This window comes from Moschus berezovskii, chromosome 1 (assembly GCF_049115385.1).
Source record: "Moschus berezovskii isolate FMDL1 chromosome 1, NW_MosBer_1.0, whole genome shotgun sequence".
In the NCBI taxonomy this organism is placed as follows: Eukaryota; Metazoa; Chordata; class Mammalia; order Artiodactyla; family Moschidae; genus Moschus; species Moschus berezovskii.
This window is the reverse complement of record NC_142460.1, coordinates 104,948,530-104,959,239: the sequence shown is the minus strand read 5'-3', so window position 1 is coordinate 104,959,239 and position 10,710 is coordinate 104,948,530. Positions and strand designations below refer to the sequence as shown.

At 50.2% G+C, this 10,710-nt stretch overlaps 1 protein-coding gene across 2 annotated transcripts; it reads left to right on the top strand.

The window, feature by feature from the left end:
• The first annotated feature begins 1,501 nt into the window (after positions 1-1,501).
• On the top strand, positions 1,502-10,168 carry ABCF3 (ATP binding cassette subfamily F member 3). Of its 2 annotated transcripts, XM_055409183.2 has the most exons (21): positions 1,502-1,660; positions 1,893-2,040; positions 2,181-2,260; positions 2,748-2,794; positions 2,962-3,059; positions 3,157-3,279; positions 3,441-3,707; positions 4,021-4,101; positions 4,190-4,249; positions 4,347-4,403; positions 4,516-4,538; positions 4,649-4,704; positions 4,818-5,018; positions 5,118-5,194; positions 7,512-7,556; positions 7,637-7,769; positions 8,374-8,462; positions 8,565-8,656; positions 8,832-8,964; positions 9,103-9,190; positions 9,279-10,168. In XM_055409183.2, the coding sequence occupies exons 1-21, from the start codon at positions 1,588-1,590 to the stop codon at positions 9,435-9,437; spliced, it is 2,130 nt and encodes a 709-aa protein (XP_055265158.2). In that variant the 5' UTR covers positions 1,502-1,587; the 3' UTR covers positions 9,438-10,168. The 2 variants fall into 2 exon arrangements, with proteins under 2 accessions (XP_055265158.2, XP_088694762.1); XM_088838636.1 differs by lacking the exons at positions 1,502-1,660; positions 1,893-2,040; positions 2,181-2,260; ... (1 more) ...; positions 2,962-3,059; positions 3,157-3,279 and having other exon boundaries at positions 3,447-3,707; positions 4,002-4,101.
• Positions 10,169-10,710: the final 542 nt, after the last annotated feature.

Here is a 10,710-nt window from a genome sequence, read left to right as displayed (position 1 = left end):
GAACAGGACCCTGAGGGGAGTGCTAATGTGTCCATATTCTGCTAATGTGTTGGAGCAAAGATCTACCAGTTTTCCCTTGCTTGGTCTCTGCCTTTTTAAACCTAAGAAATCTATTATGAGAAAATTTCAAACAAGTAGAAAATATATAATGAACTCCCATCATAGCGGTTCAACTTGTGATCAGCCCCTTAATGTCACATCCGATCTGTGTTCATGCTTAATCCGAGTGTCCTACAAAAAAACTGTCACAATTATACATGTGGATCCAAACAAGGTTCCCTGATTGGTGGATGCTTCTTAAATCTTAACTTCCCTGGTGGCTCAGACTGTAAAGCGTCTGCCTACAATGCGGGAGATCCGGGTTCAATCCCTGGGTCGGGAAGATCCCCTAGAGAAGGTAAATGGCAACCCACTCCAGTATTCTTGCCTGGAAAATCCCATGGACGGAGGAGCCTGGTGGCCTACAGACCATGGGGTCGCAAAGAGGCGGAGACGACTGAGCAACTTCACTTTCTTAAATCTTAAAAGCCACAGGTTCTCCCTCAGCTTTTGCAATGTTGAAGAAACCAGACAGTTCTCTAGTTTCCCTGTTAGAATTCCTCTTTCCCTGTGTTTCAAGTAAAATGGAAATCTTGTGATATTCCTCAATAACAAAACGATGAATGGGTGTGACTTTAAGTGACAATTTTGGAGCCAGTTTGGAAGAATATTCACATTAAATGTGAAGCGGTAGCATTTTCAGGAAATGCCTAACTTCTACCTGAGGGGAAAAAAGTGAAAAGCAATAGCCTTTTACAGTCACTTACTGAGACTCAGGTTGCGGGAAAGTCTGCTTCGGGTGTAGGCTGGGAATAATAAATACTAATGAAATTACACAGACCTTGTCGATCTTGTTTTCTTGCCCAGTGGCGGTCAGTGAGGTAGTGCCAGGGGGTGATGGAAGGCCCAAAGGGCGTTATTCGCTTAAGTCCGCTGAGCCGTCAAGTGTGAGCCCGTCAATCGCGGGCGGGCTGGCTACCTGGTCAAGACAAGCAGCCCGTAGGGCCTGAAAACTGAACAAAATCCGCAACTGCACAAAAAGGCGCCAGGGGCTTCTGAGAGCTCAGGCACCAGCGTGAGTCAGCAATGCGCTCAGCCGGCTCCAAAATGGACAGGCACGCAGCGGCTGACGCGCCTCTGGGGAGCATGTAGAATCTATCAAGGCCAATGTGTTTTATCGACCGCCCTCCTCGGGAGGTTCCCTTCATGGCCTGATAAAACGCGAGGTTCCCTGCACCCCTCCCTCGCCGCCTGCAGGATCTCCACCTCCCAGAAGTCTCTGAGAACCGCACATGTGGCTAATTCTTTAGTGGAAAGGAGTCGCGCAAGCGCAGAGAGTGCGGCTCAGCGTAGACTCTGAGCAGCGCTTGCGTACGGTACGGCCAGCTCCGTTCGCCCCGCCCACCGGGTTCTGCGCACTCCGCGCCTTTCTTACGTCACAGTTTCGCATGCGCTTTGGAAGGAAGGGCAAGCTTTCGGGGGACCGGCAGGGGGCGGGCCTTGACCGGGGTCTCACGGCGACTGCGCGGACGGGAGCCCGGCTGGAACATGGCGACTTGCGCTGAAATCCTGCGGAGCGAGTTCCCCGAAATTGACGGACAGGTTTTCGACTACGTGACTGGTGAGCCGAACCGAATCAACGTGCTGGGGATGCCGAAGTGGAAGTCAGGGCGGGGGGAAGTACTAAGGCAGAGCAGTGGCGGGAACCGCCGCTAGGCCTCTCCTCTGTGTGACCTCTTGTCCCGGGTGCCAGCTGGGTCTGGAGCCCGGACTGGGGCCGCAGTACAGGGACCAAGACTGCTTGTATGTCCCCCTTACCTGGTATCTTCCTCGTCTTGACACGCCCTCCCTAGGCGTCTTGCACAGCGGCAGTGCGGACTTCGAGTCTGTGGATGACCTGGTGGAAGCTGTGGGGGAACTATTGCAGGAGGTGTCCGGGGACAGCAAGGATGACGCGGGCATCAGGGCCGTGTGCCAGCGCATGTACAACACTCTGCGCCTGTACGTGCCAGGGCAGGGGGATTCGTGGGGGAAATGGGAGAGCGGCCGGTCAGGTGACAAGACGTGAGAGAAGAACGTCTGATGGCCGTAGAGCTTTTTCCTCCGCTTCTAACCCATTGCTTTCTATCCCTACCCTCAAGGGCGGAACCACAGACCCAGGGAAACAGCCAGGTGCTACTAGACGCCCCCATCCAGTTGTCAAAGATAACAGAGAACTACGGTGAGAGAGAGGGAAGGTTGAACTAGCTGAGCTATGTCCTCCACCCCCTAGCCACCTGCCCTCTGGGGCTCAGGACTCTTGGTACCTCTTTTCCACAGGACAAGGTTGTAGGAGTTAGTTGATGTCTTTACCACGGGCAAATGAGCCATTAATAAAGGGATTAAGATTGGCGAGGTCTCCAAGCTCTTGGGTGTGGTAGGACGCCTGGGTCTTGGAGCTGGACAGCTGGTTCACTCCCCAATTTTGCAGTTTACTAACCTACTGCATGATCTTGTAAGAGTTACTTAACTGCTCCTAGTCTCTGTATCCTTAATCTGTGAGTTGATTTTTTATATTTTAAGTGTTGAGAGAATTGACACCTATCTCCAGGATTTGTAAAGCTTTCCTTTAAATGTATGTGTCTGTGTCTGATTCATGTTAGTCACTCAAAATGTTAGTTTCCGCGTTCCCTTAGGGAGAAGGTGACTGCTTTTCTTATCGCTTACAGACTGTGGCACCAAACTTCCAGGCCTGCTAAAGAGGGAACAGTCCTCGGTGAGGAGGGAGAGGAGGATTAAAGGGAGGGGTCTGTGTCTATGGTGGGGGTGAGAGTTGACTGTCTCTAAGTATTGGAGTATCTTCCTGGGGCATTTCTGATTTGTCTTTCCCTGAGTCCTTGAGCCTACACCATAGGATGAAATGGGTTATGTTTGGACCCTTAGACGGTGAATGCAAAGAAGCTAGAGAAAGCTGAGGCTCGATTGAAGGCAAAGCAGGAGAAGCGCTCAGAGAAGGACACACTCAAGACCAGCAACCCTCTGTGAGTTAGTGAAAAGGGCTGAGAAGAGAGCAGAGCAGTCCCTGTTGAGATGGAAGGTGCTTGGGAGTGCTAAAAGCCATCCATTTCTCCCTTTAAGAGTCTTGGAAGAGGCATCAGCCAGCCAGGCAGGCAGCAGAAAGGAAAGTCGGTTGGAATCATCTGGAAAGAACAAATCCTACGATGTGCGAATTGAGAACTTTGATGTGTCTTTTGGCGATAGGTGAGGGAGTGGGAGTGGGGGGGACAGGTTTTTTTTTTTTTAAAGTTAAAGGAGAATTTGGAGAGGTAAAATGGGGCTAAAAATAGTTAGGTTTCTGTTGTTAAATTTGCTGTGCAACTATCTCTAGAGCCCCCTTTGTTGTCTTCCTGCTACCCGTGCAGGGTACTGCTGGCTGGAGCAGATGTGAACCTAGCATGGGGCCGCCGCTATGGGCTGGTGGGTCGGAATGGGCTGGGGAAGACGACGCTGCTGAAGATGCTGGCCACCAGGAGCCTGCGGGTTCCAGCCCACATTTCCTTACTGCATGTGGAGCAAGAAGTTGCTGGAGATGACACCCCTGCCCTGCAGAGTGTGCTGGAGAGTGACACGGTGCGAGAAGACCTCCTGCGTCGGGAGCGGGAGCTCAGTGCCCAGATTGCTGCTGGCAGGTGAGAGCTCCCTGGGACGGACGGACCAGCAGCAGCCATGCTTCTCAGACTGCCTGCCATGCTGACACAGTCCACCATTCGAATACCCATCCTAGTAAGCAGCAGAGCTTAGAATTTGGCACGGTGGGGCTGTGCATTCCTTGTTCCTGGCATGGTGCCCATTGCCCTCACTGCTGTGAGCAGGTCCTTCCTGTGCTCTGTTCCTATCCCAGCAACAATGCAGCCAGTACTCTACTTTGCAGCTGTCCTGAGGTGCAGGATAAAGTAGTAAACTTCTCCCGCTCAGCCTGATAGCTCTTCCCCCCATTCCTAGGGCTGAGGGCTCACAAGCTGCACAGCTGGCAGAAATCTATGCCAAGTTGGAGGAGATCGAGGCTGACAAAGCACCTGCCAGGTATTTAAAATTCCCTTCCTTCCTTCAGATTTTATCTTTTCCTTCTGTTACCTGTTCCAACCAGGTTCTTTCATTTCTTCACTCCTAGAGCATCAGTCATTCTTGCTGGGCTTGGCTTTACCCCCAGAATGCAGCAGCAGCCCACCCGGTGAGTGGTCCCTACCATTCTTGGCTCTGAACACTGTTGGCTGTGCCTCTGCCTCTTCTCGTGAACACTCGCCCCTGATGCAGCTCTATCTCTTTAGGGAGTTCTCAGGTGGCTGGAGGATGAGACTGGCCCTGGCCCGGGCTCTGTTTGCTAGGTGAGTCGCCTGGATCTGTATGTGGATACTATGGAGGATGAGCTTAGCTCTTGGGAGGTGGCGACAAGTTGCTGACCTGAAACCTCAAACCATGCATTCTTCTTTTCCATAGGCCAGATCTGCTGCTGTTGGATGGTGAGTTTGAAATTCGGCACCCTGAGTTTGGGGTGCAGAAGGGTGGCATTGTCCAAGTTTCCAGTTCTCCAGCCCTTCAATCCCAAACATGTCCTCCCCCGCTTTTCCAGAACCCACTAACATGCTGGATGTAAGGGCCATCCTGTGGCTGGAGAATTATCTGCAGGTGAGTGCCTCCAGGTGTGGAGCAGGTCTGGGGAGTGTCTGCCTTCAAGGCCGCTGGGGTTTGGGAGCTGATTGCCCTCCCAAACCGGGCCTGCCATCCTGTGACCCCCTCAGACGTGGCCCTCCACAATTCTGGTCGTCTCCCATGACCGCAACTTCCTGAATGCCATAGCCACAGACATCATCCACCTGCACAGCCAGCGGCTGGATGGTTACCGGGGAGACTTTGAGACCTTCATCAAGAGCAAGCAGGAACGACTGCTTAATCAGCAGCGTGAATATGAGGCCCAGCAACAGTATCGCCAGCATATCCAGGTGGGAGAGCAGCAGGACTGGGGACCCGCCCCGTCCCATGGGTACTAGAGTCGTGGCAGGTGAGGGGAGCTGAACATGCCTGAACTTGTCCACCTGCAGGTTTTTATTGATCGGTTTCGCTACAATGCCAACAGAGCCTCCCAAGTGCAGAGCAAACTCAAGATGTTGGAGAAACTGTGAGTACAGTGTCCCTGACCGGGCCCTGACTCCTCTCGTTTTGTAGGGAATGCCTACAGTTCTCATCTTGCCCTCCCCTTCTAGATCTGTCCTTTCCTACAAATCAACTTTAACTTCCTTCCCTGCAGGAAGGCCTGCTACTCTATTACTGCTCTTGGAGAGCTCATCTTGCCCCCAGACCTTGGCAACCATCAGTCTACTTTCAGTCTGTATATGTTTGCTAATTCTGGACATTTCATGTAGACAGATTCGTTTCTGTGACCTTTTTTTTATGTCTGGCTTCTAAGTTCATCGTGTAGCCTGGATTAGTACTTCATTCCTTTTTCTGGCTGGATAATATATCATTGTACGATTACTCCACATTTTGTTTAATGATTCATCAGGTGGTGGACGTTCGGATTGTTTCCCATGTTTGGCTGTTAGGAATAATAATGCTGCTATGAACAAGTTTTTGTGTGGACATATGTTATCTATTCTCTTGGGTACATAACTAGGAGTGGAATTGCTGGGTTATGTAATAATTCTATGTTTAAGATTTTGAGGGATTGCCAAACTGTTTTTAATAGCAGCTGCACCGTTTTACCGGAGAAGGCAACGGCAAGCCACTCCACTACTCTTGCCTAGAAAATCCCATGGACGGAGGAGCCTGGTAGGCTGCAGTCCATGCGGTCGCTACGAGTCAGACATGACTGAGCGACTTCACTTTCCCTTTTTACTTTCACACATTGGAGAAGGAAATGGCAACCCACTCCAGTGTTCTTGCCTGGAGAATCCCAGGGACGGGGGAGCCTGATGGGCTGCCGTCTATGGGGTCACGCAGAGTCGGACACGACTGAAGTGACTTAGCAGCAGCAGCAGCACCGTTTTACATTCCTACCAGCAGTATATGAGGATTCAAATTTCTTCACCTCTTTGCCAACATTTATTATCTGTCTTTTGAAGTTTAGCCTTCCTAGTGGATGTGAGGTGATCTCTTTGAAATCTTGATTTGTATTTCCCTTGTGACTAATGATGTTGAGCTTTGGAGGCTTTTTTTATTGAAATATGTGCAATGTTGTATGTTTTAAGTGTACAACATAGTGATTCACAATTTTTAAAGATCGTGTTCCATTTATACTTATTATAAAATATTGACTGTATTCTTTGTGTTGTATAATAAATATATCGTTGTAGCTTATTTTATATCTAGGAGTTTGTATCTGTTAACCCTTCACCCTAGTCTTGCCCCTCCCTCCCTCTCCTCGCCCCACTGGTAACCACTAGTTTATTCTCTGTATCTGTGAGTCTGTTTCTTTTTTGTTATATTCACTAATTTTATTTTTTAGATTCCACGTATAAGTGATATCATACAGTATTTCTTTTTCTCTGACTTATTTCACTTAGCATAGTCTTCAAGTCCATTTATCCCATTATGAATGTCAGAATTTCATTCTGTTTTTATGGCTGAGTTGTTGTTCAGTCACTAAGTCGTGTCCAGGTCTTTGCTACCCCAGGGACTGCAGCACCCCAGGCTTCTGTGTCCTTCACTGTCTCCCGGAGTTTGCGCAAGTTGATGTTCATGAGTTGTTGATGCTAACTATCTCATCCTCTACTGCCCCCTTCTCCTGTTGCTCTCAGTCTTTCCCAGCATCAGGGTCTTTTCCAATGGATCAGCTTTTTGCATCAGGTGGCCAGAGTATTGGAGCTTCAGCCTCAGCATCAGTCCTTCCAGTGAATATTCAGGCTTGATTTCCTTTAGGATTGACTGGTTTGATCTTGTAGTCCAAAGGACTCTCAAAAGTCTTCTCTAGCACCACAATTTAAAAGTTTCAGTTCTTTGATGCTCAGCCTGTCTTATGATCCAGCTCTCACACTCATACGTGACTACAGGAAAAACCATAGCTTTGACTATACAGACCTTTGTCAACACATTGTATATGTGTGTGTATACGTATATGTATATCCATTCATCTGTGGATGGATGGACACTTAGGTTGTTTCTGTGTCTTGGCTATTATAAAAAGTATAGCTGTAAACACAAGGGTATATGTATCTTTTCCAATCAGTGGTGTTTTTGTTTTTTTTTTTCCGGATATATACCTGAGAGTATTGGAAGTTTAATCTTGAAGCAACGTTTCTAGACATACAGGTGGTAGGGGAGCTTAAAAGCATAAGGCTTAGGATCTTGTGACATTGAAACATATAGTATATTAACTGGGAGAACAAAAAGCTACCCCCCAAAAAACCTCTATCCTTTTCAGCATATGTATAACTTGTGTGATAAGAACAAATCCATTTTTTAAAGTCGCAAATCTAGTCTGTCTCCTCTCTCCTCAGACCAGAGCTGAAACCTGTGGACAAGGAGCTGGAGGTAGTCATGAAGTGAGTGCTGTGTCAGAGGGGCAGGTGGGAAGCTTTTGTTTCTGGGGCTGCCCTCAGGCTCATCACCCCACCTCCTGCAGGTTCCCCGATGGATTTGAGAAGTTCTCACCACCAATCCTGCAACTGGATGAGGTGGACTTCTACTACGACCCAAAGCACGTCATCTTCAGCCGTCTCTCTGTCTCTGCCGATCTTGAATCCCGCATCTGTGTGGTATGGCTACCATCTCTGTTCTGTGAGCTGGGACTGGACTTTCCCAGTGTGGAGATTGTGTTGTGGATTGGTCACGTGGGAGAGAAGGTCCACAGGAGTAGGAGTCAGAGCCTGGGCCAAGGACTTCACTGAACTTGTCCTGGTCCCTCTTCCAGCCTCACAGGGCCGCTCTGCAGCATAGATAGAGAGCCTGGCCTGTGGTGTTATATAAGTACTTAGAGCAGTACTTTGTCTTATTGATCTTAGCCCTGAGTGTCCCCCTAACTGTGGAACATAGAGGAGAGAGCATGGCTCAGGGTCAGACTTGGGATGCTAACTCTGCCATTTCGTAGCTTGGTGACTAAGCAGACTCCTCATTCTTAAAAGGGAGATAACATCCAGCTTGCTCTGCAATTGGGAGAATTAATTCCCTTGCACTTAGTGGGTACTTGGGTATTGGTCCCCTTCACAGCTTTACTGTTTCCTTCATTTTCTCTACAGTTCCTTAAAAATATTTTTTTTTAGTTATTGGAGTCACTGGGCCTGCCTGGGATCTAGTCTCATCTCCTCTGCTCCTGTATCCCACTCAGGGATGCTCTTTATATACTCATGTGTCTTATTCCAGGTTGGGGAGAATGGGGCTGGGAAGTCTACCATGCTGAAGTTGCTTATGGGGGACCTGACACCTGTTCAGGGCATCAGACATGCTCACAGGTAAGGCCCACACCTCTGCTTTCCAACCCCTCCTGTGCTGTAGCTACACTCCTTTATGGTCATTGCCTTCCATCCCCTGTCCACCTTCCCATCTGTCTGCAGGAATCTGAAGATTGGCTATTTCAGCCAGCACCACGTGGAGCAGCTGGACCTGAATGTCAGTGCTGTGGAACTGCTAGCACGCAAGTTCCCTGGTGCGTTAGGGATTTGAGCTGAGGAAAGAGGGCTGGGCCTGACGCCTCCCCCTAGGCTTACCTTGGGTTTCTGAGTCTGGGTGTAAGGATGTGAGTATTGGGGGTGGGGCTGGGTGGATGGTGAAGGGAGGGAGTTGGGCCTGGAACCCACACGGTGGGGTGGGGCCTATTGCAGGACGGCCTGAGGAGGAGTACCGTCACCAGCTGGGCCGGTATGGCATCTCGGGAGAGCTGGCCGTGCGCCCTGTTGCCAGTTTGTCTGGGGGCCAGAAGAGCAGGGTGGCCTTTGCGCAGATGACCATGCCTTGGTGAGCCACCTTGACTAGAGCTTTGCCCTCCACTTTCCTGCTCTTACCCAATGGAAAATTATTATCTTGCCTTGGTATCAGAGCTCATTTTCTCCCAGCCCCCCCTAACTTCCCACTTTTCTGGGTTCTGCCTTCCAGTCCCAACTTCTACATTCTGGATGAACCCACAAACCACCTGGATATGGAGACCATTGAGGCTCTGGGCCGTGCTCTCAACAACTTCAGGGTGAGTGTACCTTCACACTGCCCACTCCTTCCTGGGCCTCAGCACACCTTTGGGCCCCTCTGAGAGCCCCCTGGACTCTGTCTTGCAGGGTGGTGTGATTCTGGTGTCCCATGATGAGCGCTTCATCCGGTTGGTGTGCCGGGAGCTGTGGGTGTGCGAAGGAGGCGGCGTCACCCGAGTTGAGGGGGGATTTGATCAGTACCGAGCTCTTCTCCAGGAACAGTTCCGCCGTGAGGGCTTCCTCTAGGGCCACGAGGCTGAGGACTGTACCCAGGACATGGACTGTCTTTCAGACCCCTGGGCCACCATGTAGGCAGCCATCTCCTGCCATGGACTTCCCCCAGCTTTGGGGACAGCCTTATTCCTGAATCTTTTTGACTGGAGCATCCTCTGCACAACCCGGGAGCCCCACCTAAGGGTCTTTGAGGACTGGTCCTCCAAGGGGAAGGGAGTTGGGGGGCTGCCCTCTGGGACTTTAGACCCCTCCCACTGCCCCAGCTGCGTCTGGGCTTTGAGTGGCCGCTGTGTAAATTAAATATCCCTGCATCTCCCTTGCTCACTCTGCTGCTCCTGGTGCAGGGCTGCAGTGTTCGCCCATGGTTAAGGAGTACAGTCTCTCCGATTTGGTATTTTCCTGTGATGTTTGCGTCTGTCATGTGGAGGAGGCCATGGAAGCATCAGTGTTGCCCCTGGGGGGAGATGTCATAAAGCCACTGGGGGTCGACCTTGCAGTGGACCAAGCTTACAATGAAGGGCAGTGTATTCCATCACTGCAGGGCTGTGCTCTCCAGCCCAGGCTTAGCTGAAGGGGTCTGGGTTCTGCTGTCTCAGCCCCACTGCTTGAGCGAGTAAGCTGATTCTGTAACCTGGCCTCAGACGTGGTTTGCCAACTGCTTTTTCCAGTGATCTCTGGCCCGGACTCACCCTGCTTCTCTGAATTGGACCCTTAGGGGCCAAAGAGAAAAGTGAGAAACTGTCCCCATTTTGCTTGAGTGGTTTTGTGTTCTTTATTTTTTCTCTTAACCATGTAGGAGAGGCCTGGGAAGTGGGGAATTGAGAATGGGGTCTAAGGCAAAGAGAAAGAACATCTTGGTTTCAACTTGACCAGTGTTTAAATGGGGAGGGGGGGTTTAACAGAAGTAGTATGATTTATAAATATTATTTCCTGGATACTCAACCACTGTATGTAATTGTCGTGCAGAAGACACTAAAATTGCTTTCCTCTTAATGACTGGAGAAACCAGCATCAACAGAAAGAACTTGTCAGCTTCGTGGAGAATTGTCATCACAAAGTTCAGCCAAGGAATCAACCCAGCCACTGCGGGTCTTGTGATACAGGTCGCTGGGGAGGAGACACCTGTCGGGGATAAAGGAGAATAAAGCCGGGAGGCTCTGCACCAGTGGACTGCACAGCCAGCAGGAAGGGTCACTAAATCTTCCCACTTGCTCAGCCCCTGTCTCAGGAGTCCTCACGAGGTGTTGTTCTAGGCGTGCCTGTGGCCACATGCATCCTCACAGTT

What these genes read in the sequence shown, in the direction of transcription:
- ABCF3 (XM_055409183.2), top strand. Translation starts at nt 1,588, where the DNA reads ATGGCGACTTGCGCTGAAATCCTGCGGAGCGAGTTCCCCGAAATTGAC. An exon ending in ATGTACAACACTCTGCGCCT is followed by an intron (nt 2,041 to 2,180) that starts GTACGTGCCAGG and finishes CCTACCCTCAAG; the next exon opens with GGCGGAACCACAGACCCAGG. An exon ending in AAAGATAACAGAGAACTACG is followed by an intron (nt 2,261 to 2,747) that starts GTGAGAGAGAGG and finishes TATCGCTTACAG; the next exon opens with ACTGTGGCACCAAACTTCCA.